General features: G+C 33.4%; 5 protein-coding genes across 17 annotated transcripts; 3 read left to right on the forward strand and 2 right to left on the reverse strand.

Moving 5' to 3' along the window:
• Nucleotides 1-1,237: 1,237 nt before the first annotated feature.
• On the forward strand, nt 1,238-4,717 carry LOC105280478 (sodium channel protein Nach). 2 transcript variants are annotated; one of them, XM_026971447.1, is made up of 10 exons: nt 1,246-1,907; nt 2,108-2,314; nt 2,456-2,621; nt 2,772-2,923; nt 3,221-3,326; nt 3,395-3,701; nt 3,810-3,860; nt 4,012-4,210; nt 4,383-4,489; nt 4,570-4,717. In XM_026971447.1, the coding sequence occupies exons 1-10, from the start codon at nt 1,762-1,764 to the stop codon at nt 4,686-4,688; spliced, it is 1,560 nt and encodes a 519-aa protein (XP_026827248.1). In that variant the 5' UTR covers nt 1,246-1,761; the 3' UTR covers nt 4,689-4,717. The 2 variants fall into 2 exon arrangements, with proteins under 2 accessions (XP_019887591.2, XP_026827248.1); XM_020032032.2 differs by lacking the exons at nt 4,012-4,210; nt 4,570-4,717 and having other exon boundaries at nt 1,238-1,907; nt 4,383-4,547.
• Nucleotides 4,626-7,433, reverse strand: LOC105280305 (caspase-8). 4 transcript variants are annotated; one of them, XM_011340745.2, is made up of 7 exons: nt 7,303-7,433; nt 6,622-7,201; nt 6,196-6,278; nt 5,926-6,118; nt 5,645-5,770; nt 5,273-5,410; nt 4,626-5,183 (listed from the first exon to the last, which is right to left on the reverse strand). In XM_011340745.2, the coding sequence occupies exons 2-7, from the start codon at nt 7,160-7,162 to the stop codon at nt 4,975-4,977; spliced, it is 1,290 nt and encodes a 429-aa protein (XP_011339047.2). In that variant the 5' UTR covers nt 7,163-7,201; nt 7,303-7,433; the 3' UTR covers nt 4,626-4,974. The 4 variants fall into 4 exon arrangements, with proteins under 4 accessions (XP_011339047.2, XP_011339042.2, XP_011339044.2 ...); XM_011340740.2 differs by having other exon boundaries at nt 6,196-6,458; XM_011340742.2 differs by having other exon boundaries at nt 6,196-6,458; nt 6,622-7,197; nt 7,303-7,427.
• A 131-nt stretch (nt 7,434-7,564) lies between these two features.
• LOC105280304 (UPF0518 protein AAEL005291) lies at nt 7,565-16,483 on the forward strand. Of its 8 annotated transcripts, none has more exons than XM_011340735.3 (13): nt 7,565-9,117; nt 9,817-10,028; nt 10,134-10,385; nt 10,474-10,624; nt 10,726-10,971; nt 11,855-11,902; nt 13,197-13,364; nt 13,456-14,712; nt 14,854-15,052; nt 15,234-15,245; nt 15,334-15,490; nt 15,603-15,765; nt 15,846-16,483. In XM_011340735.3, the coding sequence occupies exons 1-12, from the start codon at nt 8,848-8,850 to the stop codon at nt 15,760-15,762; spliced, it is 3,132 nt and encodes a 1,043-aa protein (XP_011339037.1). In that variant the 5' UTR covers nt 7,565-8,847; the 3' UTR covers nt 15,763-15,765; nt 15,846-16,483. The 8 variants fall into 8 exon arrangements, with proteins under 8 accessions (XP_011339037.1, XP_011339036.1, XP_011339038.1 ...); XM_011340734.3 differs by having other exon boundaries at nt 7,565-8,223; nt 8,452-9,117; nt 15,603-16,479; XM_011340736.3 differs by lacking the exon at nt 15,234-15,245 and having other exon boundaries at nt 15,603-16,479.
• Nucleotides 16,484-18,070: 1,587 nt separating this feature from the next.
• On the reverse strand, nt 18,071-22,259 carry LOC105280306 (solute carrier family 35 member G1). Its single transcript, XM_011340746.3, has 2 exons — nt 22,128-22,259; nt 18,071-21,658 (listed from the first exon to the last, which is right to left on the reverse strand). The coding sequence occupies exon 2, from the start codon at nt 21,654-21,656 to the stop codon at nt 20,610-20,612; it is 1,047 nt and encodes a 348-aa protein (XP_011339048.1). The 5' UTR covers nt 21,657-21,658; nt 22,128-22,259; the 3' UTR covers nt 18,071-20,609.
• A 37-nt stretch (nt 22,260-22,296) lies between these two features.
• Nucleotides 22,297-24,662, forward strand: LOC105280309 (transport and Golgi organization protein 2 homolog). Of its 2 annotated transcripts, none has more exons than XM_011340751.1 (5): nt 22,297-22,384; nt 23,179-23,342; nt 23,585-23,834; nt 24,011-24,229; nt 24,386-24,662. In XM_011340751.1, the coding sequence occupies exons 2-5, from the start codon at nt 23,201-23,203 to the stop codon at nt 24,597-24,599; spliced, it is 825 nt and encodes a 274-aa protein (XP_011339053.1). In that variant the 5' UTR covers nt 22,297-22,384; nt 23,179-23,200; the 3' UTR covers nt 24,600-24,662. The 2 variants fall into 2 exon arrangements, with proteins under 2 accessions (XP_011339053.1, XP_011339052.1); XM_011340750.3 differs by lacking the exon at nt 22,297-22,384 and adding an exon at nt 22,621-23,055.
• The last annotated feature ends 4 nt before the right edge of the window (nt 24,663-24,666 follow it).

The following is a 24,666-nucleotide window of genomic DNA, read 5'->3' on the forward strand; positions in this document are numbered from 1 at the left end:
AAACGCACAGTCGGTAAGGAAGATAAGTGGATGATAATGTTGGAGGAAAATATGAAGAGAAGAAATATCACAGTTGAGAGATATTATTCTAATATATTGCTTATCACCATACGCAACATAATATGATGACACTATCAAGTAAAACGTAGAAAAAAAAAATCTTTTATAAAAATTATTTCCTCGTCTGCAGACAATAATTTATCAGTAAAAAGTCTGTTGTATAAATAAATATAAATAGGTAAATTGCAGAGAGGTGGTGCAAAGGTGCATTTAAGGGCATTTAAATAGAACTGACCCTATTAGTAGGTAATCTTAATTATGAGATAGTTCACCCCGATGTCAATTTCGCAAGGGGAAAATTACTGCTCACGGAAGGGATGGAAACCTGGTGGATGGGGTAACAATGTATTATGTGTTCCTCTGTCAACCCCTCGTGCTAACCACAGACCCGTTCACCCTTCGCTCACTAACAATTCCTTGACTATAGTTGAGAGAATTGATTTCAATCAGAATCTTTAGAGCGTGTGCTCGTCAGAACGTGACACGTTCTCGTTATTTTCTCCATGCTTACTAATTTAATAAACAATTTATTCTAAATGTTAAAGTTGGGCAAATATTATTAGATCACCTCTCATGTGCAACATGCAAATAATGAATCGAGAAAAAGTATAAAATTAATATAAAATATTTTCGCACATAAATCTTTGCAATTATTCAATGCTGTAGCTATAAAAAATAGCTTCAAATATTTTTTATGACTATGAGTGTTTGCCTGCGGCATCCCTTCGAAATAAAGTCGCGGGAATAACTCGACTTACCCGTCGAGGCTCGCCAAGGGCCGAGATATTGAGAACGAAGTGGCCCAACGATGTCGAAACGAATGTTCTACTTGACAAGAGGCTACGAGTATCAGGATTCCGCGGCTGGTCGGTCGTAAGTGATTCTCGGTTCGCGTGGATATTAAACTTTGAGGATGTCACTCGTCACCTCGTCCCCCGCGTTACACCCAGGTCCTGACTCAGCAAGTGTCATTAATAACTTCGAGGAGGCAGATAAAGTGTTAAACACCATGGGCTCGTCATGTACTTGGGCACACGTCATTACCCGAGGATTCGATAAAGACCCGCTGATGTATCGCTTATGACCTTGTCGTTTTTTTGAAAACTTTCAAGTGTAATAAAAATGTAAAAGTATAATAGAATAATAATTCAACAGAAATTTTAGAATCGTTTTACAACAATTATATAATAATAGCCACGTTATTTATGCTACTCTCGAATAATGTCGGCGGCGCTCAATATATTTCACACTCGCTAAATACATTCATATCGTTTTATCTCTGATAGTGATCAATAGCGGGTACATTATAATTTTCTTGCCGCGAGATGTATATAAATGTGAAGTGTTACAATTTGAAAGAGCACGATTACAACCGGCACGAGAATCTGTAATGTACGCATTAGTTGACATTTTCGTGGTTTAATAATTAAGTACGCAGATAAAATCGCGACTACGGGAAAGCTGGAATTATCGCACATTCGATCAAGAGGAGGGCGACTGAATTTTTTATGTCACGTCGCATGTAGTGTTGCACTATGCTTTCACTGTTTACTCCGTCCGATAATACGGCAGTGTACGCGCTAATGTGCCCATGAGAAGGCACGTTCTACCCTTTTCTTCATAGTTCATAGTTCAATTAACAATCCTGACTCGCTGTAATGTGCAAGATTTGTCCATAACAATTGATTAGCTAGATTAGACATGAAACAAGTCAAGATACAAACTCGTAAGAAACCGCGAGCTACATGGTGGGATATCCTGAAAAAGGAAACCTTCGACTTCTGTCGTGAGACCGGATTACATGGCTACAAATACATCAGCCAGACTCAACGTTCTAAACCAGAGCGGTATGCGAGGACTTCTTGATAGTAATTCTTTAATTTTATTACAAGAGCAGCGCACAAAAGTTCACTAGTTCAAAACTTTATTGAGCTTTATTTATCTTTAGTAGCATTGACTTAATTAAGAGAGATGCAAAATCCACTTGGCAATATGTAGAGGCCAATAAATAGCTGCGATTATGTGTACCATCAATAATAATTCATAGGATCGTTTGGGCGATAATAGTGCTCACTTCTTTCTGCTGCGCTCTCGCTTTGATAAATATGTCCTGGGATGATTACGCCAGCCGTCCCACCCTGACGGTCATCGAGTCGACTCATCATGGAATATGGCATTATCCATTTCCCGCAATAACGATATGCAACTTTAATCGCGTATCTTATAATTTGACTAAGGAATTTGTCAATAAACTGTGAGTACTTGATTCTTCGCGTTCGTTGCAAAATTTTATGCATAAAGATTAGACACATGTATATTTTCACTCTTTCCATTATTCATAACACGATAAAAAACCCTCGTCATTATCCATTGATTTGTGTCTGTTTTTCCGTAGGAAAATACCAACGAACATTTCGAAGGAATATTTAATTCAAGAGATGCGGCTGACGATCGAGTTGATACTACCGGGAGTATTCGGATACGACGTTCAGAAAAATCTTACTCGTCTGCAGAATATTATAGATGATAACGATCTATCCATTTTGGATGTGATAAGTTCGGTGCGTATTGCAAATATCCGTCACGTTTACGTGATGATCGTACAAGATATTTATCAATTCCCGACTGAATATTTCAAGCGGGAAAAAGGCACTATTTCTATGAACTTTATCAAGTTTTGCATTGAGTTAATTCTTGCGATTTATTTTTAGATAACGCGAAACTGCAGTACTCTATTAATAATGTGCAAGTGGAAGGGCCTGGTCGTGTCGTGTGACAAGCATTTCAAGCAAAGTTTAGCTCGAGAGGGCTTTTGCTGCAGTTTCAACTATTATACTTCTTCAGACGCGGTGACATCAGACAAGTATAAATATTTTATACAGTAGATTATTAAAGATTACTAATTTATGTGGAAAAAGAGAATACATTGAAAATTACAGAATTTTGTTTGAACAAGAAAAATATTTGAAAATAAAATGTGGACAGAAAATAATACGTACAAGATTGTGTAAATTCAATTCGCTACGAGATATCGCTATATCATAATAAAATAATCACGTTAATGAACGTGCCTGAAGACTACAAATCCCAAAAGATTTGTCTATGTTTTATATATTTTCGTCTATCTTATGTTTTTTAATATAGAAGCTTTTTGTTATAGTGTGCAAAAATCTGCTGCTTGCGGGTCTGAGACCGGTATGAGTGTTATTATAAATCCCGAACCTAATGATTACCACGCTACATACGTTGGAACAACTGGAGTGAAGGTAATGGAATCAACTGGATTTGGATCATAAACTTAATAATGAAATGTATTAAATGTGCGCATTTATAGACCATGGTACATTACTCATACGATTATCCGAATTTTAATGCGCAAAGTCAAATAATACGACTAAATAGCGAACATTTTCTGAGCATCAACCCCGCGCTGATGTATTCAAAAGAAGAAGTGAGAGACTTGGCGATTTCTACACGGAACTGCATATTCGACGATGAAGCTAATGGAGTGTTATATGCTGATGACGAAACGAGAAACTTGACTTTCGCAAAGTACACGTATCACAATTGTCTTGCAGAATGTCGAGCTAGTATCGTAAAAGCAAAATGCGGTTGCATTCCTTATTACTTTCCTCAAAACAGTGAGTACGAAACACCAAGACATATGATATTAGAAAATGAACGAAAATATCACATTACATAACGTATAGATGAAATGCTAAAATAAAATAACCACGTCGCTCTTTTAGGTACTAGAGTGTGTAATTTCAAGGATGTCAAATGCTTAAAAAAATATGAGTGTAAGTGCGTAAATGTACATACATAAAGAGTTACGGATAAATCGCATAATGGCGCATTAATTTTCATATAAATCAAAGTATCAATTAGGGACAAAAACTTGACTAAAAAAAATTAAAAGTATTTTGTGTCATGTGTATTTACTTTCTGCAGCGTACTTTGATAGTTCATGGCCAGATATGGAACAAAATTACAGAGATCTAATAAAATTACAAACTCCAAATGATATCGAAAAGTATCCTTGCGGATGTATGCCGGATTGCACTCTATATGTCTATCCTATAGAAAGTTCTTTCGGGACTCTTGATTCTAATGTTTACTATAATAAGGGCAATTTTTTAAGGGATTCTCGGTAAATGAACAATTCATTTATAAGAAATTAAGTCTTATTTAGAAAAGATATCATAGCAACACAAAAGATTACCTTTTGCAATTAAAAATAATAATCTGAGACTTAACTGAATATTAACTAAATATTTGAATATATTCCATATGTTAATAGTGTTATTGTTACATTTTTGCAGTACTGGCAATAGTATAGAGAATCATAGTATAATACATGTATTCTTCAATGATTTAGTCGGCTTCCAATACCGACAATCAGTTAATTATAATTGGCGAAACTTATTCGGTAAGATAAATATAGTCATAAAAACAATGATGATAATAATAATAATAAATAATATTAATAATAATAGTTAATATTTTCAGCATCCTTTGGTGGTTTACTGGGATTGTTAGTCGGTTTTAGCCTCATATCCATTTTCGAAATTTTATATTTTTTCGTGATACGCTTTATAATAGATGTATATGTCAATTCAAGAAAATAAAACAACGTACAATAACGTATTTAATACTGTAATACATTTAAGATTAAATATTTCAAAATTGATTTAACATATATTCATTTTTCCAATTTGTCATGAAAATAAAATTAATATAATCTCGTTCAAATATACATAACATAGAAATGTTTAAAAAATATATCCATGATTACACAATCTATACATTTTTCCATTTACAATAAAAATGTTCCACAAATTAAAAATTATTATATGATATTAAAAATTAAAATAAAATATATGAAAATAAAAAAAACAAATCAGCAATAAAGTTTCAAACAACAGAATCAGCTGCACTTTGTAACTGAAAATCTGACTGTAAACGATCTGGACGTACCTCCGCTAATTGTGCAACTCGATTACCTTCTATTGTCCCTTTTTTCTTTCGCACAGATGTCATTATTTCTCGAACACATTCGAGAAAAGTCAGCTGGTTTCCATAAGTTTTCAAAACTCTACAAACTTCTTGTATAAACCATGAACCTAAGTAAAGTAAATGGTAAATATTAAATCACATATCTCCAAAATTTTTGTTTCGAGTCACATATAGAATATGTTTCAATATTATTTACCTTCTTCTTTATGACGTATTGATAAAAAACCTTGTAATGTTGACATGAACATATAAAAATTTTCAAACTTGCTTGTATCTTCTGTTTTAGGTACCGTATCATATAAGCCATCTCTTGCTAAATTATCATTTATAATTCCTGGAAAATAAATTAATTGTTCTACAAATCTGCTATAGCATGCTTTAAATAATATTTCACAGTAAAATTTGAAAAGATTTACGTGCATACTGAAATATTCTAAGATACATAGGAAAAATGTCAATATTCTTAAGATCTTTTTAAATTTTCGATGTCTCTCACTGAGATTAATAAAAACAAAAAATACTTTTTTATATCAATTGTAAGTTTTCTTCTTTAAGTTTGCTTCATTACCACGCGTCTTTCCCTGGCAGGCTTGAATAATAACAATTTTTATAACATCCTTCAATTCCATACAACAAACAGCTCTTTCGATTTCTATTAATGAAACTTCTTGCTCATCTGATGATATTATACCTCCTGTAATAAAGATTTATTATTATTTATTAAGAGAAAATAGTTTGCAGAAATATATAAAATTTTCTTCATGAATTGGAAAATATACATTTAACTTTTAAAATAGCGGTTATAAAATACCATTGTATCCTACATTTATTGTGAGCTATTATCCTTACCTGTGTATCCATGACTTAAAATGCAGAGAAACATACAATCAAATGTATTACCATGATCTTTTGGAATGTTGCTTATCTTCTTTAATATTTCTTTTCTTACTAAATTTTCGTGTTTGCAGACTGTGAAACCAAACGCTTGAAATGTTTCAGATAGGCTAGCGCAATCTGCATTAGTTCCATATCTTGTTTCATACTGAGAAATTAAAAATATATAAATATCCAAGAACTTCGTTTATAATATATTTAAATATCAATTATTATTATTAGTACCTCTGTTCTGAAGTCCATCTGATTTATAATAATGCACAATCCACTATTAATAGCTCGTATATTTTTTCGGTAGCAATTCCTTTCTGTAAGGGATGGTTCTTCTAACGAAATCGACTCAGAATAATTTTTATTGTTTATCTCAAAAGTTCTACAAGTATCAACAACGTGCAAATGATTGTCAAACTTTTCCAAATCCCAACAAATTGTCTGCAAGTTCGCAAAACTTGCCAAATGCTTCAATAATCTTATTAAATGTTCTCTATCTAAACCAAAATAACGTTAAAATTATAATCAATTTGTTTATATCATATATATTGCAAACTAAAATATTTTATTAATTAGATACTTGCAAACTTTTAGGAAACGTTTTTTACTTTCTACTTATACAACTTTGCTTCCACAAAAAAAATAATATACTGTACATACCTTTTGAAATTGTAATGTATTTAATTTGCATCCAATAAAGCATATGTAACTCGAGACAATCAACATTGTCTAACAGTGGTTCATAATTAGAATTTTCAGATTTAACAAATCTTATTAATAAGTTTTGTTCATCTTCGTCCAGAGATTCACATACGTCGTATAAACATTTTGCAATCACATTTACATTTTGTGCAGACAACCTGATCTTTGGAACATAGTGTCTATTTAAGATATCAAACGATACTCTCAGCTTCCCTAGTACTTCACAATTATTTACAATGCACAATGCTTCCAAGACTTTATCTTCCCAGTTTTCTGGGTGGCTTTTGACATAATCTATAATTATATAAGCCTTCTCTCTCTTTGCTTTTTGATAAAGATTAAAAATACATGTGAACGCATTCGCGTAATCCTCTATTATCAAAAATAGTATAGAGATCTTTTCGTCCAAATCTAGATCATCTTCTATTTGTCTTAAAATATTGATGTTCATAACTCCCTCAGCTAGATCACATCCGCGTGCGTCCACTGATAGCGACATCACAAATCATATATCAACATTTATAACGTTCATAACTATCTAAAACATCAGTAGTTATCAATCATATTTGCATTTCATATTCGAAATTTCTTGTTATAATACAATGACGCATTAATATATGAAAATTACAAAGTACTTACAGTATTGTTTTTGTTCCCTTATTACAAAACAATGCGTTATGTATCACGAATGCCGACTAAAAATTTTTAGTTTTAAGGCAGGAGCACAGACTTTTGCATAAGCGCATAAACAGATGCATAAGGAATTTGATTGGTCCATTTCCTTATGCACATGCTTATAGACCAATCAAATTCCTTATGCATCTTTTTATGCGCTTATGCAAAAGTCTGTGCTCCTGGCGCTCCTGCCTTTACTTATATGATACATATATACCATATGCACCATGCACACGTCAACGATACATTTATCGATTTTAAATCGTATCGGTCAGTACTAAATAGTTAAACTATCAGTAATCTCATTATAAACGGACGTCTATTTGTATTTCTTTTATTATAACTGTATTGTACCACTGTACTTCTTATAATCAAAAAGAAATGAATATATAATTAGAGGTTAGGAAAAAAAGAGAAAAAAAATAGTGTATGTACCTGAGAGTAGTCACAAAGGATTCTCACGCGATCACTTCGTGCGCATGCATAAATTATGCGTGTGACATGTGATCCTTTTGACAGATTGATAAATATAATATAGAGCTTTGTAAAATCTTCGTAAAATTGCTTTTTTTCCTTTTTATTATTATTCTTACAATCAAATTATTATACATTGATATATGACAATAGTATTTCTTACAATATATTATCTATTAATACTGTTTACAATTGTTAAATCAATTATGGTGCGAAATTTTCGTAAAATTCGTAGGTTATGTTGGAAGTATGATTGTAATTGTGATTGGTCAATTTACTACTGAAGTCTGACTACTTCACTGCGTTCTAAAACTGATTAAAAAAAGAATGAACCAAATAAAAAGAGAAAGTGTTTTGAATCTTTTGAAGCATCAAGAGGACTGCAGTCCATGCATACAGCTAACAATAAGAGTAATTTAAAAAAACGATACTGCAATTAATCTCTTAGTGCAATCGCGAGCATAACGTTCAGAAGGATGTATTTATGAATAACATCAAGTGATTTACACTGACAACATTCCAACATCCATAATTTAATACATGATCACCTTCGCAATGTCATACGCATACGAGTACGGGAACTACACTTTCTACACCTTATTCTTTACAAAGTTCAAATGTGTGTCTATTCTATTTTAGGTGCAGGCAGTGCAAGGTAGTGCAGGTAAAGCGAGCAGAACTCAGGTATATAGGTCGTGAGAGGCGAACGTGCTGCGTTGACGATACGTGCGGGAGAAACACGTCAAGCATCGACAGCATCGTCGATCTGATCGCGGAGCAGTAACGAGTATACGTACAGTAATGAGTGAACGTGGTGAACAGTCGTGAAGAAGAAGAAGAAGAAGAGAAAGAAAAATGATCTAACGTTATCCGACATTGTCGCCGACGACAATACATTTTTTGCACAGACACATAATAGTACCTGTTACCTGATAACGCGAGTCGATGTATCACGGGATCGCCCAATGAATTCGTGACTCGTATTATCGCGCCGTTCTTGCCGCTATTAACGCGCTAAATGAGGCACACTTGACGATGAGTGAACCTCACGATCCTCGGGATTCTGCGAAACGAAACGAAGTGCAACGAGACTGTGAACACGATGATTTCGGCACTGGCCGCGTCGCTTTGATTGACCCGTATGTGAGAGAGATAAGAAAAAAAATGAGCTGGCTACCTCTGGGGACGAGTTTCAGCAAGCCACGGTCGAGAGATTCGCCGCCGAAGGATGCCGATCCATCCGCGTGCTACGATAGTTTCTGCATACATTGGCAGCAGACTTACGAGATTATTCTGCACTCTCTGGTAAGAGCGATCTGTTTTTCTGCTTCTGTACACCTGTTATCTTACGGCATTAATGTATCTGGCTTTTATTTTTGACACAGCACATGCTGAATCTATTATTAGATTCAGTAATATTCAGTTTCATGTTGTAAACTTGATTGCAAAAGCATTGTTAATATTCAAAAACAAGCAAGAATTGCTGTTTATAAGCATAGCAGCTGAGTAATCGGCTGTCAGTTTTGTAAAGAACAAAATGACTTGTGCTTTATTGATATTAAAGCAAATTATAATAAATTAGCATTGAAAATGTGGAGGAAAAAGTATTGTTCAATAAGCATCACAACTACACATAAAATAAGTTCAAAGAGATGTAAATGAGAAATTGTTCCAAAGCTCAATTTTATATCTCTGATGTTTGATGATTCGGATATTTATCAGAAATAGAGATTACGTGTAATCTTATCTGTCGTTGAGGCTCAGATAGCCATATTTGGTATCAAGTATGCCTTATGAACATATATTTATAACTTTTACTTTATTACTAATAATTTCTCATACTATTTATTAAACGCAATTAAACTGTTTATTATTCTGAAATTATTCTGAATGCAGAATTAAGTGCAAATCAGGTTTTATAAAAATTTCGACAAGTTAAAGTTGTCTTTAAATAGGTCAACCATATCATATTACATTACTAAATCGTTATTTTGTACATTTTAGTCTCCTAAACAAGTACCCAATCAAGACGATGTACTTGGAGTTGTTAATCACATCGATCAAATGGTAACGCTGCTGATGCTAGAGCTACGAGACCCAAATTCGCACAATCAGTATCGGCAAAGCAATACTGCGACGCACTCTCCCTGTTTGGAATATCTGTTGAGCGAAAATTTGCTTGTTAAACTATATAATTGGAGCACACACACAGGAAGGTATATCATTGTTATAATATTCATTGTTGTTATATATCTGAGTAATTGCATTCTACAAGTCTAGTACTACATGCATACTGTATTATAAATCTCCTCTGTTTGCAGGTTCAATAATGCTGTAAGATTGGAGCAGATAAAGCTGTACGAGCTATTGGTTTCATACAGTGGTACCCTTCTCGCACACGAGCCAGTTACGAGACCACTTCTGCGATTACTGGAAGAATGCGCCAACGACATTATGCCGTTAAAAGTGGAAAAGAAACTGGTGGTACTGTTGAATCAGCTATGCGTCGCTCTGATGCAAAATATGGCTTTACTGGACCTGTTTTTTCAACCGAATGCAACTGGAAAGAACAAGTAACAATCTATGACAAATTTATTATTATTGATTATTTGTTATGATAAATAGATATGTAATTCTTATTGGAAAAAAATGGGATTTCAGATTTATTATATTCAACTTACTGATACGTCACGTGCATCGGGAAGACGGTGTCGGTCAGCAAGCACGTGACGCTATGTTGTTGTGCATGTCGCTCTCGAAAAAGAATGACGAGGTTGGATTATACATTGCTGATCATTCCAACATATGTCCTGTAAGTAACGCGATCGTGTTATTGCTTCAAACAATATCTACTCGCAAAAGTGACAGTATCAAAAAATAATAGTGTAAACAATTTTATCTTAATTTATGTAGGTATTGGCTACCGGTTTGAGCGGGCTTTATTCCGTGCTTCCGAGGAAACTTGACATCGAGACAGATGACTGGCATCAATTGACGCCGGACGATGTAAACGATTTACCCGCGCTTACGCAGCTCATGAATTCCCTGGAGTTTTGCAATGCAGTTGCACAGGTGGCACATCCGTTGGTGCAGAAGCAATTGCTTGAATTTTTATATCAGGGTTTCCTGGTGCCTGTTATGGGTCCAGCACTGCTACAGGTGAGTGCTTGTTTCATAGGACGCGAGAGAGATTGTACAAAAAAGGTTTTTAATGTCGATGCTTTATGAATTCTTTTTTGTACTAGAGAAAATAATTTTTTTTTGTACTTCACGATTCTAGATTTATATATAAAAGTGTTGACTTATTTATTTTTGTTACATCCATTTTCGCAAATGTACTTCGTCATTGCATGTGGTGAAAGAAGGTATTCACTTTAGTAGCGTATACAAGTGTGCAGATAATGTTAATATTACATATTGCCATTACAAATGTAATATGTTCATATTCTTTATTGCTTTGATTGAAAATATAATTTTCAATCTTGAATTTAAATGTCAGAAATAATCATATGCGAATTTTTAAATCAAGAATCAAGCACAGATATTACTATCGCACAATAAACACATTTTGATAGAAAAGAAAAACAATATTAAATTAGTAATCACTCCAATTTTATTGCATATTTAGTCACACAAAGAAAATTGCGCGAAAATTTTGAGAATAATCATTTTATCCCGATAAATACACATATATGTATATTTCTATTTTTTTAATAAGAAATTTGTAATATTAAATATTTCAGGCGTCATTAGAATTGTTTACACTTCATTGTTATTGCACATAATTCATAATCATTATGTAATCAGTATATTTTCGCAAAAAAAAGAAATAAGTGCGCTCGCATTTATCAATTTATATGTAATTAGACAATTTTATTGTTTTTGTGTGTGCGATACATCTTACGTTATCGAATACATGGGAATTCATCAATGTGGTGACGGTAGAGCTAAGTGCACTGGTATACAAGCTAATGACATTCAAATCGATGTTGCGGTTTATGGTTGTGGCACCTATCTGGTAATATTTTTATGATGCTCATAGGATTCTCTTGGCTTGACCCTAGAACAGCTAGATGCACAACAACATTGGGTTAGTACAAAAATATCACTTTTCACAGTATGGTATTTCAGTCGATGCTTCGTACATAAAATAAAATATAATATTTCATGCGTTGGGCTAACAATTTTCTATAACGTATAATTTTAATGTTTTACATAACTGATGTGTTCAAATACTTTATGATCCTGTTTCTTATTTTTTAAATAGATATAGTCAAAAAATGAATGTATCAAATAGTTACTTTAGCATTTGTCATTTAATTTCTTTTATGAGAGCATTTTATCATTGTGACTAATGCGACATTGATTTGTTACATTTTGAAATTATTTTTGTATATATGCATACAAAATAGTGTCCACTGAAGTACTAATACTTACTGCTATATCGACTCATATTTAATTTAGTAGCATAACTTCTATCATGAATTATAAACCACAAGTAGTACGCTTGCGAATTTTATCAAAGCGCACGTGATGTTATCTGATATATCAGAATATATCATACTGATAATTACAAGAAAGACACTGTAAAATTTTGTGGTTTATAATTGATAACACACACACACACACACACACACACACACTCAAATACATATAACTATTAGGTCGAGTTCTTACGGTGAACCACGAGAGTGAATCTTGCTGTTTTGCGCACTCTAGTTATTGGAGTAAGCAAGACAGCATGATTAACGTCTCATGGGAACTCGACCTTATTGCTTTGCTTATTGTCATTTTCGCTTTTCTTGTAATTTCATCTGATATTTTAATCAGCTAATAAACAGCTTTCATCTGTCTGTATTGTGTCCTACTTGTTTTTATTTCTTTGTATCAGAAAAGGCCAATACAGTATTCATATAACAATAAATGTGCTAGCAATTTATTTCCAAGCTTTATTCCTATGTACAAAAATCAGCAAGAATTCATCATGAAACATTTAATGCAAATACCATGTGATTATTTATATTTTAACATCGCTCTTCATATAATAATTCATACCCTTCTTTTACCACATAGAAGGAAATCATAACACATGTCCTAAACTAAAAAAGTAACTACGAAAAAAATTATAACATATTTCTTAATAATTTTGTCTTCTTTTACTGGTATACCAAAGATTTCTAGAGTTCCTAATTTTATATGAGACTACTAAGAAAAGATTTGTCTTTTCCAACAAAGGGAAAAGAAACGTGCAAATTGATGACAGTATTACAGAATATAATTTCTCTCACTTGTCACTAATTACTAATTAAGAACAAGTTTTTGTCAAGGAGGCATGATTTTATTACACTTTTCTCAATTGTAATTATTTGTGAAAATCTTTACAGACAACCGTGGATGAATTAGTCGCAGCGACAGCTTATTTTGATTTGTTCCTTCGATCCGTGACCGATCCTGGCTTGTTACGGTCGCTCGTTAGGTTTCTGCTAGAAGATAATTATGATGACTGTAGGATATTGGACAGTTTAATACAGAGGATCTCTTCCCGCTCGAGGGTAAATTCGAAACTGTTTTCTTTTTTACAATCTCGTGAGAATATTTAAGCTGTAAACATAATTTTCTAACGTGTTGTTTTCTCCGATTTAGTTATGCATAGTCACTTTGGCATTGTTCGAAACCCTGGTTAACTTGAATTGCGAGGACGTAATGTTGGAATTGTGCTTGGGCGCGCTGAATCCGTGCTCGCACGTGATGCTCTCCCAGCGTAGTCGGTTGCGAGACGTAGATCCTTTCGGACGCGCGGCTGAAAAATTTCTATCTCTGACTCCACGCTGTTGTTCCACATTTACACCATCGGACTCGCAAACGAGCTCTTTACCCAATGCCGCACCATATACATACGACAAGCATGGACCCGACTCATTGAGATCGTTACCAGCATCGATGAATTACGGTGCTAGAACGTCAGACAGTTTGTACGGAAATTATCACGCATATCTCTGCGATGCTAGACAGAAGATAAAAGCTTGCCGCCTAGCGTGTTCCAATTGGTCTTGCCATTATGACGGTAACTTGCCACGAAGTAGTAACACTAGCAGCGCGACTACGTTGATAGATGAACACATGACATTCGATCAGTCGCAAAGGAAGATGGAGGAATCGAGAGCTCTGTTGCTGGAAAGTGCCAGGAATGCAAGGAGTTTGTACGAGAGCGATGAAGGCGCACCGATGGACAATGTACTGCTCAACGTTCAGTCTCTGTTGCAAAGCAAAGACTTGAACAGCAACGAACACGATATCAAAAACGAGCTGACCGCGGATGTCGCGTTGTCTCTCGACGAACAGGCGCAACTAGACGCTGACATTGCTGAGCTGATGAACGAGGACGTCGGGATGACGGAGTACACGGAAGAAACTTGCTTAAACAAAAGAGAATCCGACAGTTGCTTGGACGATTCAGCCACGGCCATGAATTCACTCATGTCCTTGGGAGAGAGTAGCGGCTACGAGAGCTTCGCGCTGAAAGGATCACCGGAATCGACGCCGGACAATGAGCCAAACGAGGAACGCGCGAACGAGCCCGAAGAAAGCCACGTCACAATGAAGAAAGAGATCATTGATGTCATGGAGTCGAGTTCCGCGGCAACTGCGGAGACGTCGTCGTGTAAATCAAACAAGGACACTTCGTATCGGCAGGATGTGTTTAACGGGCAGCCGAATGTTGGCATATTCTTAGACGTGGTTTTACGGAAGCTCGAATGTATGACGAGCAATAACTTGTATGTCAATTTGCACCTCACAGGCCTCATCAGCAGACTGGCAATATACCCGCAACCTTTATTGCAATCCTTCCTGCTGAATCATTCTCTTGTATTCCAGCCTAGCATCAGATCCCTGTTCCAGGTACATATTTATTGTTCAAAACCTGCAGCCTCAAGCAGTGTACTGCAAAAAGAAGTATATTAAAGAGAGAGAGAGAGAGAGAGAGAATAATATTATTTCGGTTTTGCTGTAAATAAAACGTCTTCGTGATTTATATTACAGGTACTTGCGTCATTGAAGCAAAAGATTGATCAATTTCTGTCGAAACATAACAATGTGGACTTGTTGGTCGAACAAGCAAGATTATTTCTGATTAATCGAGAAGACAAGTTAGTGAACGCGAGGAAAAATGCCTTGGAAGCTGCTGCTCAATCGTCGTTCGTCAAAAGGCATTCCCTGACCGGTGACTCGTTCTCAAGAGGTATCATCGATCTCATAAACATATTTATATTTTAGAAATTAGATGCGATTCAAGAGCACATGCGTCCAGTCTCACTTTCCCTTTCTCTTTCTCTCCATTCTTCACTTTTTCTACCTCTGTCTCTCACTCAAACTATGTTAATTATGTCTTTTAATATTTTGTGCCCCACACATGCTGGAAGTATTTAAAAGACGTATGTATTCATGCGAAATACTTTCATGTATGCTTGATGCAGACGTGAATATCTTTGAAGCGCTACAATTATTCAATTATATTTGCAGGGGAGCCAAAGAGAAGAAGCTTGACGTCGTCAATTACACAAATATTCAGACGAACGAGTACCAGCTTGGGTCCCATGAGCTTAACAAATCCTAGTAGTCAACCGTCCAGTATAGCAGAGAGAGAAGATCAACTGCAAATGGTTGGATCTGGATACAGGTAAGAGTCATTTACCTGATTCTCACTGTAATCATATTGGATCATGTCAGCTGTATTATCAGCTGTATCCAAATACCAAATTTACGAAGATCAACTTTTTTAAATTTTGCAGATACATGAAAACTTCATGGGAGTCGCCGAGCGAAGTGAGTCCAGTGCAAAATGTTATTTTATGTGCCGTTATATTAGATGAATGGCTTAAAGAGCTCGCAGCGATTACTCAGGAGCACGCAATTATGTCCCTTACAAATAGTATCGGACTTAGAGCTTAACATGTAAGTCTGTAAAAGCATAAGACTTTTGAAATGGAAAAAAGAAAAAAATAATAGAGTAATTCGAAAATTCTTTTTGACAGGGTAGAACGCCAGTAATGTGATATGTATTATAATTATGACATGTACAAAATTATATATAACGACAGCAATTCAAAAAACGTAACACTAACACAAATTTTTTAGCATGTTAGTCGAATTTAGAATAAGACATAGTATATTTGTAAAAATGTGACCTGAGTTTGATTTTTTCTGAAATTAGAAATAATAAAATCATGAATTTTCAGTAACATATGTTATATAATTTAACAAAATTCAATTAAAAAAGTATAAAAATATTTGTGAGTATAATAAGATACTTGTATACTTTTACTGTCGTATGGAATTTTATAAAAAACTTTTTTATAAAACAATTGGGTTAATATAAATATAATAGCGTTGTTAAGTTTTATGAGTTGATAATATTATTTGTTAGTTATTAAGAAATTTAAATATACATATATAGTTTTTCAATGTAGTGTTTATAAAATTTATGAAATTGTTATCTATGACCATGTGATTATTTTGCAGTTTCGTTATTGTACTTAATGCTTTCATCGCGAATTAAATTTAGTGCATGTCTTGTTTAGATACATTTTAGAAAATTGAATTATGGAAAATGAGAGATGAAATAGCATTGTATTACAAGAATAAATTTTTATATTATTTTCGTTGAAACTTACTTAAATATACTTAAAACCACAAGCATGTAATATATAAAAATGTGAAATATTATTTATATTTTTGTAGCAACAGTATTGTTTTCTCTTAAAATTTTATTATTCATGATAATACTACAAAAATAAATATGATTTCCAGATATTCAATATATTTTCAATATAAAGGATTTCTTACAATCGTTTGCGAAAACTTGCTATAATTTGCTGAACAAAGCAAACACCAATCTAGAAATGTGTATATAAATTTATTTGCACAAAAATAATTGCAATAATTAGTTTAATATTTTAATACAAATTAATATTTTATTAATATATTAATATTTTTAATACAAATTCTAATATTCACTTGGAAATACATGCAGTAGAATACGGTAAAAGAGAGAATAAAATTAAAACTTTTTATAATTTTGTCATTGCACAATTAATTTTTAAACATATGTCATTAGTATATTTAGATATGCTTTGTCTATATTGTGATATTAAAGTAAGCCGCATAAAGATTGATGAAGGATTTATTATTTATGAAGATATAAATGAAAAAATTCATAATAATGTGTCAATCATTATGCAATTGTTAACCGCAAAATTTATTTTAATTTCTTTTTCATTATATCAGTAGATGTAAATTTTCATGTTCTATTATTTACAAATAATTATGGGATTATGAAAATCACAATTCGTTAGAAAATTATTTTTTAAACTTTAAACGCGTTGCGACGTAATATGTGCAATGCTACCAGTTAATATTTTTACAAATTAGTATGTTTGTGAAGATGTCCAGATATTTTTATATCATTTTAAATACAGTGATACAGTGATTAAAATAAATTTACATTGTATTATGTTTTTAAAATATTTTATTATTTTATAATGGTTCCCTACACACACTTCATATATTGGAAAATATTGTCGGAATATATGTATATCTATATTTATTAAGTTCAAGTCTTACCGACAGCTTTCTGTTCACCAAGTTTGCCTTGCGATTTCTTGTCTCTTATTATTATAGTTCTCGTTGTACATATGTAGGTTAAATATATTAACTGTGAGCAGTTCGTGATATACAATTTATGTTTTGACACAATCGTTCCCCTTGAGAAGGCATAAGGATTTACTAACACACATGTACATCGATTTGCGACATGTATCGATTTGCGTACGACTTATGTACGATATTATCCTATGAATACCAGCATGTCAATGCGCAAGCATTACATGTATATTGTGTAAAAAAGATTTTCTTGAATTAGAAACAAGAAATTAAAAAAATACAAAGTTGATCACACACAAATATTACATTATATTATATATTTTTCACAATTATCAAGATTTATATTGCTGTAACATAATAGTTATTATATAGTATTATAAAAGATGTAGTTGAAAAGCATATCGTTGTTGTGTTACAAAAGATATATTTTAATAAATATTAATACGGAGCATCTTTGGCCATTTTCTAAGCACATCCTAACTATACTCCTAAAATTGTAATGAACAAAGATAATTATTTTTCGCTTGCAATTTATGTTTAAAATATATTAATTATATAAATAAAGAACACATAGTATTTAAGTATGTATTAATTTCAACTAAAGTTTATTCAAATGCTTGCTTTTACAGATTACTTTTTTAATATATTACATCGTTTCCAAGAATCGCAGTTTTACGAGAAAAGCATATATGCTATATATGGAAGTTTTATGTTGTTTTCAAGATATAGTTGGTAATAATATTATGTTTTATTAAATTCTTATGAAACATAGAAACGTGTTTTATTTACATATGCACGCATACTCGTATTCATATTTATATAAAATATTATTTATATAAAATTGAACTCGCAATATTATTGATCCAATATATTTGAAAGCTCGGAACGATAGAATCCTGTAAACAAATTTTACAGGTAAAAATTTTATAAGACACGATCGTGTCTTTTTGTGTATCTATTGCATATATACTGTGCATATCTGTGACCTATAAGTAATCAATGTAATTTTCTGGATCATAATTATTTTATAAATAAATATCAACTTCTCTTCAGTTTCACACAGCCTCATCATGTGGCTTTACTATGTTATTACATTCGCAATTGTGGTTTCTTATTGTAACATGCCATTGTGTTACATTTCTGTAATGAGAATACACTTCTGTTTTACATTATTTTATTATTTGCGTTATTGAAGGAACTAGAAGATTTATTCGTAACTGATTAGCGCAATTTATTCTTCATATTCATGATATACATTTCTCTCGCCCATCTTTCATTAGAAAAACGTGTATCTATTTTAATTAATTAGGGAAGGATTAGCCATCGCCTTGAATCTTATTCGATATAATATCGGCTAAACTTCAAATAAAGCTGCCGCAAGAGATTAAAGAATTTATCTTCTTAATTTAACTATTCGTCTAAGTACTTTACACTGTAATGCGTTTAATTGCCTACTAATAACGAAAAAATAAAATTGTTTTATTTACACGTGCATATGCACGCATACAGAGGCTAAAGACAGTCTTTCTAGGATCTTAGTTTTAAATGAATAAATATACAGAAACAGCACAAGTTACTTTTACGCAGAAAATATTTCCGAAACACGAATATAAGGCACTGAAATATATCTTACGATCTATATGCTACGTGTTACACATATATACATAAAAATATATGTGTAAATCATCGTAATCATAATACATGATCGATGCGAATTAAGCTTGTGCAAGTAAAGTTTTTTGCAAAATCTAAGGGGCGATTTATGTACATTCCGCATTGTGCGAATCTAGAACATCATCAATAACCGTAACTGTATATTTTAATAAATATTGCTATATTTATTATTTATAGCATATGAATAAGTAATTAGTATTAAATATAATACCCTAACTACAAATTTGCTAGAGAATATATCGGAAGCATTAAAATTCTTATAACTAAAAACTATCGCAATTCAATATACACGTGTGTGCATAAACTATATAACAAATTAATACATTTGTTAAATGGATAATAAGTAAATAAATAAATGTGCATATTTATTTACTTATTTATTTGTCTATATCTTGAAGATCTTTAGTAGATTTTAGACAATGCTACACAATATTCTTTCGATAATTTCAGTACATATATGTAAATACACACAAAAAATTGTCATATTCTTATAGAACCAAGAATGAGCTATTTTATTGTGCGTTGTCAAATATTTAATTAGCATAAGAAAATACTAAATTCTTATACAATATTATATTTAACATTATCATTATATGATTACATTACACGCGCGCGCATACACAATCTTGTGGTTACGAATAGTAGTAAAGCATCGAATAAATTTTCGAATTTGTAAATAATAAATTTTGTTTAATCTATAAAATTTGTCTTTTTCTCTTCTTTGGCTATAGATCAGTTTTAGTGATACAATCGTAATGTATGACTAATATATTGTAATACTAATATATTGCAATGACTTTTCATTATTATTTGATAAAATGATTTTTTAACTATGATACCAATTTATAAGTAATACTGATTAGACTAGAATTGAGTTGCTTCAAATTCTTTTCTTGATTTTAAAGTAAATTAAGAATAAAATATCGCAATATATAACAAATAAATATTGTATTAATTAATAAATTATAAATTATGCTGAAACAGATTTATAAATTTTAGCTACCAATGGAGGATATTGTGTGAATTATTATTATAACATTTGGCAGATTCTTCAGATAATTTAATGATAAATATTGAAACGCGCGTCGAAGACTTCAAATCGAAAACAGTTAAATTAAATTAAAGCTCCTAACTCTCTTCTCGTTGATCTTAATTTAATGTTATTACGAAGGAATCAGAAGTTCAAGTCATTTCACTATAAATTTTAAGTAAAACAAGTGTAAAATTATTTAAAAAATAATATCTTTCTATATAAGTACATCCTCCATGTTAAAACAACAAAATTTATTCATAATATGCTACTAAATCTTTAAATATGTAAACTCGCAAAACGCATCATTCAAAACATTTAAATTTATCATTACATGTTCTCTTACATATAATTTCTTTCTCACCATATTTTTCGTAGCCCAATTTACTTTAGTTTTCTTTCATTTCCTGTCTCAAAAATAATCCTGTCTCTTCTATATCATCAAGATTCCGAGAGACTTTTTAATATTAGATGTTTCAGGCAATGAAAGAGCCCACTTTCTAAGACCCGTTAACAAAACTGAACTCGTGACTAGTATAGCACCCCCTACTGAATATCGATTTGGTATCTCATTAAAAAATAACACCTGCCAAAAAAATGCAAAGACAATGTCCGTGGATCTTGCTATGGCCACTGGACCGGCTTGTTCCATCTGAAGAGCTAAAGTCAGCAGGATCTGGCCTGCGAAACTAAACAGTGCGAGCGCCACAACCAAAAGTCTATCTGTACCACAGCGCGGTAAGCATAACGCACCGATAGCCCACGATATAAGTGTAGTCTGTACTAAGGCAAATGATCCGAAATTTGTCATTATAACGGAGAAGTGAAGACCTTTCAGTGCGCGTAGTAAGACGTACGCATTCGCGCCAAATAGCGTAGCCGAGAAAGCAGCCACGGCTCCCCACAGGTCCGCATGCCCCGGGTTAATATCCCCGTCCGAAAGAGATTCCACGGTGTGACCAAAGATCAGTGGCGGTCGCGTTATTAAGATCACGCCAATCAGTGTCAAGCACACGGTAACAACGTTGAATAGTCCGCACGGCTCTTTCAGAAATATCCGTGCGAATATCGCGACGAACACAGGAACGGAAAACACAACAACAGAGGCATCAGCCAGCGGCATGTGCCTGAACGCGTAAAAGCTCAACATAAGTCCCGTCGTACCGATGAAACTTCTTAGGATAAGTATTAGTCTACGCCCCTTTGGAAAAGGATGTTCACCCTTGTAAATCACAATTGGTATGGCTGGCAACAGCACCCCCAGAAATCGGAAGATGGCCAGTTCTACAGGATTCACCTCTACCAGACTTTTAACAATAACGCTGCATAATGAGAAGAACAGAGACGAGAGTGTCGCTAATACCAGGCCCAGATAGGGACACGATTTACATAGTAAAGTAGAGAACTTTCTTTTATGATTCGTTGAGTTGCTCTCTACATCACCGTCGACTAAATGTTGCAATTCCACATGCTCCGACATATCTGTAAGAGAAATAGCTTGCATTGCGATTAAGTGCAACAAATACGCGACGCAAGAATCCTATTGTCAATGTAAAACAGCAAGAAATAGTATTCGCCTATGAGACAAAATATTTTCAGATAGAAAACACTTGATGCTTAGAACAGAACAAAATACTGAAGTCTCTGATCGAGTAGGGTCAACATCAACTTTGGCACTTGACACGGTTCAATAACGTGGACCCTGCTTTAATGACACAAAGTTGAATAATATAAAAGCATCCATCTCTTAGATAATCACATAGAAAATTAAATAATTCCAGCAATCGTGTTTGCGAATCATATTTCTTGTAAATCATGAAAATAATAATAACAATGATACAGCGGTAACTGATACAGCATCGAAGATCCGCGTTGCTTTACACTTTACGGTCTCGTTCAGTCATTAAGCATCGTGTCGGTCAAAGTGCAAAGGATTATTGCTGCCACTTACCTGTGACGCTTGTAACTCATTAAACACGTGAGCAACTATGAAGATACGTGATGATTCATGCAGCGCAGGACAAAGTCTATGACGGAAGGTTAAGGGCATTAGCGACCGTGGTGCAATTATCATCTAGCGTCACGAGACATCAGATGCGTCCGTTTCATGTTCACTCGCTAAATGCCATATTCAGCGATAGCGTAGCCAAGTCTGGACTATATCTGCGAGTGTCGGCTCCGACCGCCGTCAGTCTACTTCTATTACTCGTGAGTGGTGCTTCTATTTTCATCCGCTGAACTATCGATTCGTATATACCGCCAGAACGCCAAGTGCCAGTAGTGTATTTCCTTTCTTCCTCCCTGCTTGCGATAGAAAATTCTATCGTTTCGCCGTAGGTCCGTTCGTTTTAGCTGCACCCCTTGCCATTCTCGGGATTTAAATTGAACCGGATACGCGACAAGGAGAAGCTAGACAGCGGCATCTCTTTTCGCGGGAAGCGCCATCTGCAGCATCCCGGAAATTGAGCTTCGCAAATTCCGCAATCGTTATACGCGCGTCTTGTGTGCGATCGTATCTATGCTTAATCTGAAAAAAATCGCTCGAGGCGATGCTGTATTGACGGTTTCAGATTTTCGCCCGCGAAAAGATGTAAAAAAATGCAACTGAACGATCTTACTCCGACAAACGGTGCACATGCAAAACCTGTGCACAGAAGTCGACGTACTGCGCATCGCTCTTTCAGATGCGTTCAATCGCTACTTAGCACTTACCATGAGCGATATAGGAAAATATATTTATCTATATATGTAAATTTGTAATAATGTATTCAAGTCTACGAAATGCGTCAAAGACGTGGCTTATCCCGTTATGCGTAGATCGTGAGCAAGTATTTTTGGCACGCTGGCACCGCGAGCGTTATGCATCATCATCGTCAGAGGTTTTGTAAACAAAATATAACATCGTAATTTATGAGATATCTGATAACGCGTTATCACAGATTCGGAGAATAAAGGAAATACAAGATTTTGGTTATAAAGAGCAGCCGTTTGTATCTTTCTAGCGATTGCAAATACTAATCAACCATGTGCATCCTATTTGTCTACCGCAATCCGAATGCTGATGCTGGATCCTATCGATTGATAGTGGCATCGAATCGAGATGAAGCATACAGACGTCCTGCGTCAGCGGCTCACTACTGGGAGAAACATCCTGAATGTTTGGGAGGTACAAAAATATGAATAGCTTGCCTCTGAAAGTGATTGAACATCATTATTATCAATATAATAAACAATTTTGATATTACTTGATTTACGAGATATTTTTGGTGATCTCACATAGTTTACAATGAAAATAGAAATAAAATTAAATGTAATGTAATAGAAGCCATAACAATAAAATTAAAATGAATAAGAAACAAATTTAATTTAAACAAACTTAAATTACTTATAAAATTATTATCATATCAGGCATTGACATGGAACCTGGTAAGGAAGGAGGAACCTGGTTGGCTTTGTCGATGAAAGGAAAAGCTGCTGTAATCTTGAATCTAGTTATGCCAGAAGGTAAAACAAATTTACCAAAAAAGGGTCGCGGTTCCTTGATAAGCAACTTTGTTATTTCTAATGATTCCATGGAACCATATTTGAACAAATTGCACGCAGAAAATAGTAATGGACAACCTTACAATCCTTATTGTTTGGTTTTGCTAGACTTGAAGTATGTATTAATAAATATTAATTATTATATAAAATAATATTATATTCTAGTGAAATGTTCAAGTGTTCATTATATCCTTTTCTTTCTTTTCTCTAGCAATATATATAACTATATTATAAAATTATGTTATTGTATTTTATCACATATATTTAATTTTGTTTATATATTTTTTTCAGTAATGCAGATATACATTATTTAAGTAGCAACGTAACGTCCTCAGGGCCACAGATGTGTCATGATAATATTATAGGCGTTGGAAATAGTGGCATAGAGTGTCCATATAAGAAAGTTGAAAAAGGAAAGGAAGAATTTAGACATATTGTACAAAATGTGAATACGTCGAAACAAGATAATCTCATCGACGAACTTATTAATTTTCTCAAATCGGAGAAAAGGTATGAAGGTCAAATTTATAATATATTCAAATATATAATTTTCATAGATATTCAAACTTCTTAAAACTTAAATATTGAATTTCTGCAAAATGTTCTCATATAACTGAATATTGAATTTATGTAAAATGTTCTCGTATGCAACATTTCATTCTGCAGATGCCTACCAGATCCCGAATTACAGAGAAGATCTCCAAACCAGTACGAGGAACTTAGTTCGATTTTTATTACTGGAACAGAATATGGTACAAGAACGCATTCTGTGTTATTGGTCGATGGTTCAAATCAAGTAACATTCGTAGAAGAGACCCTTATGCCTAATTCTACATGGAAACGACAAAGTTTTCAGAATAAGTTGATACATATGTATTGATGTTAAGAACATGAAAATGAATATGCAAATTGTAAATATCATGTAATAAAAATAGAAAACGTATTTG

The sequence above is a fragment of the Ooceraea biroi genome, chromosome 1 (assembly GCF_003672135.1).
Source record: "Ooceraea biroi isolate clonal line C1 chromosome 1, Obir_v5.4, whole genome shotgun sequence".
Lineage (NCBI taxonomy): Eukaryota > Metazoa > Arthropoda > Insecta > Hymenoptera > Formicidae > Ooceraea > Ooceraea biroi.

Excerpts from the sequence above, each read along its gene's own strand:
- LOC105280478 (XM_026971447.1), top strand. The coding sequence starts at position 1,762 with ATGAAACAAGTCAAGATACAAACTCGTAAGAAACCGCGAGCTACATGG. Across the intron at positions 1,908-2,107 it reads CAACGTTCTAAACCAGAGCG|GATCGTTTGGGCGATAATAG; the intron begins GTATGCGAGGAC and ends AATAATTCATAG. Across the intron at positions 2,622-2,771 it reads TTTTGGATGTGATAAGTTCG|ATAACGCGAAACTGCAGTAC; the intron begins GTGCGTATTGCA and ends ATTTATTTTTAG.
- LOC105280305 (XM_011340740.2), bottom strand. The coding sequence starts at position 7,162 with ATGTCGCTATCAGTGGACGCACGCGGATGTGATCTAGCTGAGGGAGTT. Across the intron at positions 6,119-6,195 it reads AGATGGACTTCAGAACAGAG|TATGAAACAAGATATGGAAC; the intron begins GTACTAATAATA and ends TTAATTTCTCAG. Across the intron at positions 5,184-5,272 it reads AATACGTCATAAAGAAGAAG|GTTCATGGTTTATACAAGAA; the intron begins GTAAATAATATT and ends TACTTTACTTAG.
- LOC105280304 (XM_011340735.3), top strand. The coding sequence starts at position 8,848 with ATGAGTGAACCTCACGATCCTCGGGATTCTGCGAAACGAAACGAAGTG. Across the intron at positions 11,903-13,196 it reads TAGATGCACAACAACATTGG|ACAACCGTGGATGAATTAGT; the intron begins GTTAGTACAAAA and ends AAATCTTTACAG. Across the intron at positions 15,491-15,602 it reads ATGGTTGGATCTGGATACAG|ATACATGAAAACTTCATGGG; the intron begins GTAAGAGTCATT and ends TAAATTTTGCAG.
- LOC105280306 (XM_011340746.3), bottom strand. The coding sequence starts at position 21,656 with ATGTCGGAGCATGTGGAATTGCAACATTTAGTCGACGGTGATGTAGAG.
- LOC105280309 (XM_011340751.1), top strand. The coding sequence starts at position 23,201 with ATGTGCATCCTATTTGTCTACCGCAATCCGAATGCTGATGCTGGATCC. Across the intron at positions 23,343-23,584 it reads ACATCCTGAATGTTTGGGAG|GCATTGACATGGAACCTGGT; the intron begins GTACAAAAATAT and ends TTATCATATCAG. Across the intron at positions 24,230-24,385 it reads TTTCTCAAATCGGAGAAAAG|ATGCCTACCAGATCCCGAAT; the intron begins GTATGAAGGTCA and ends TTCATTCTGCAG.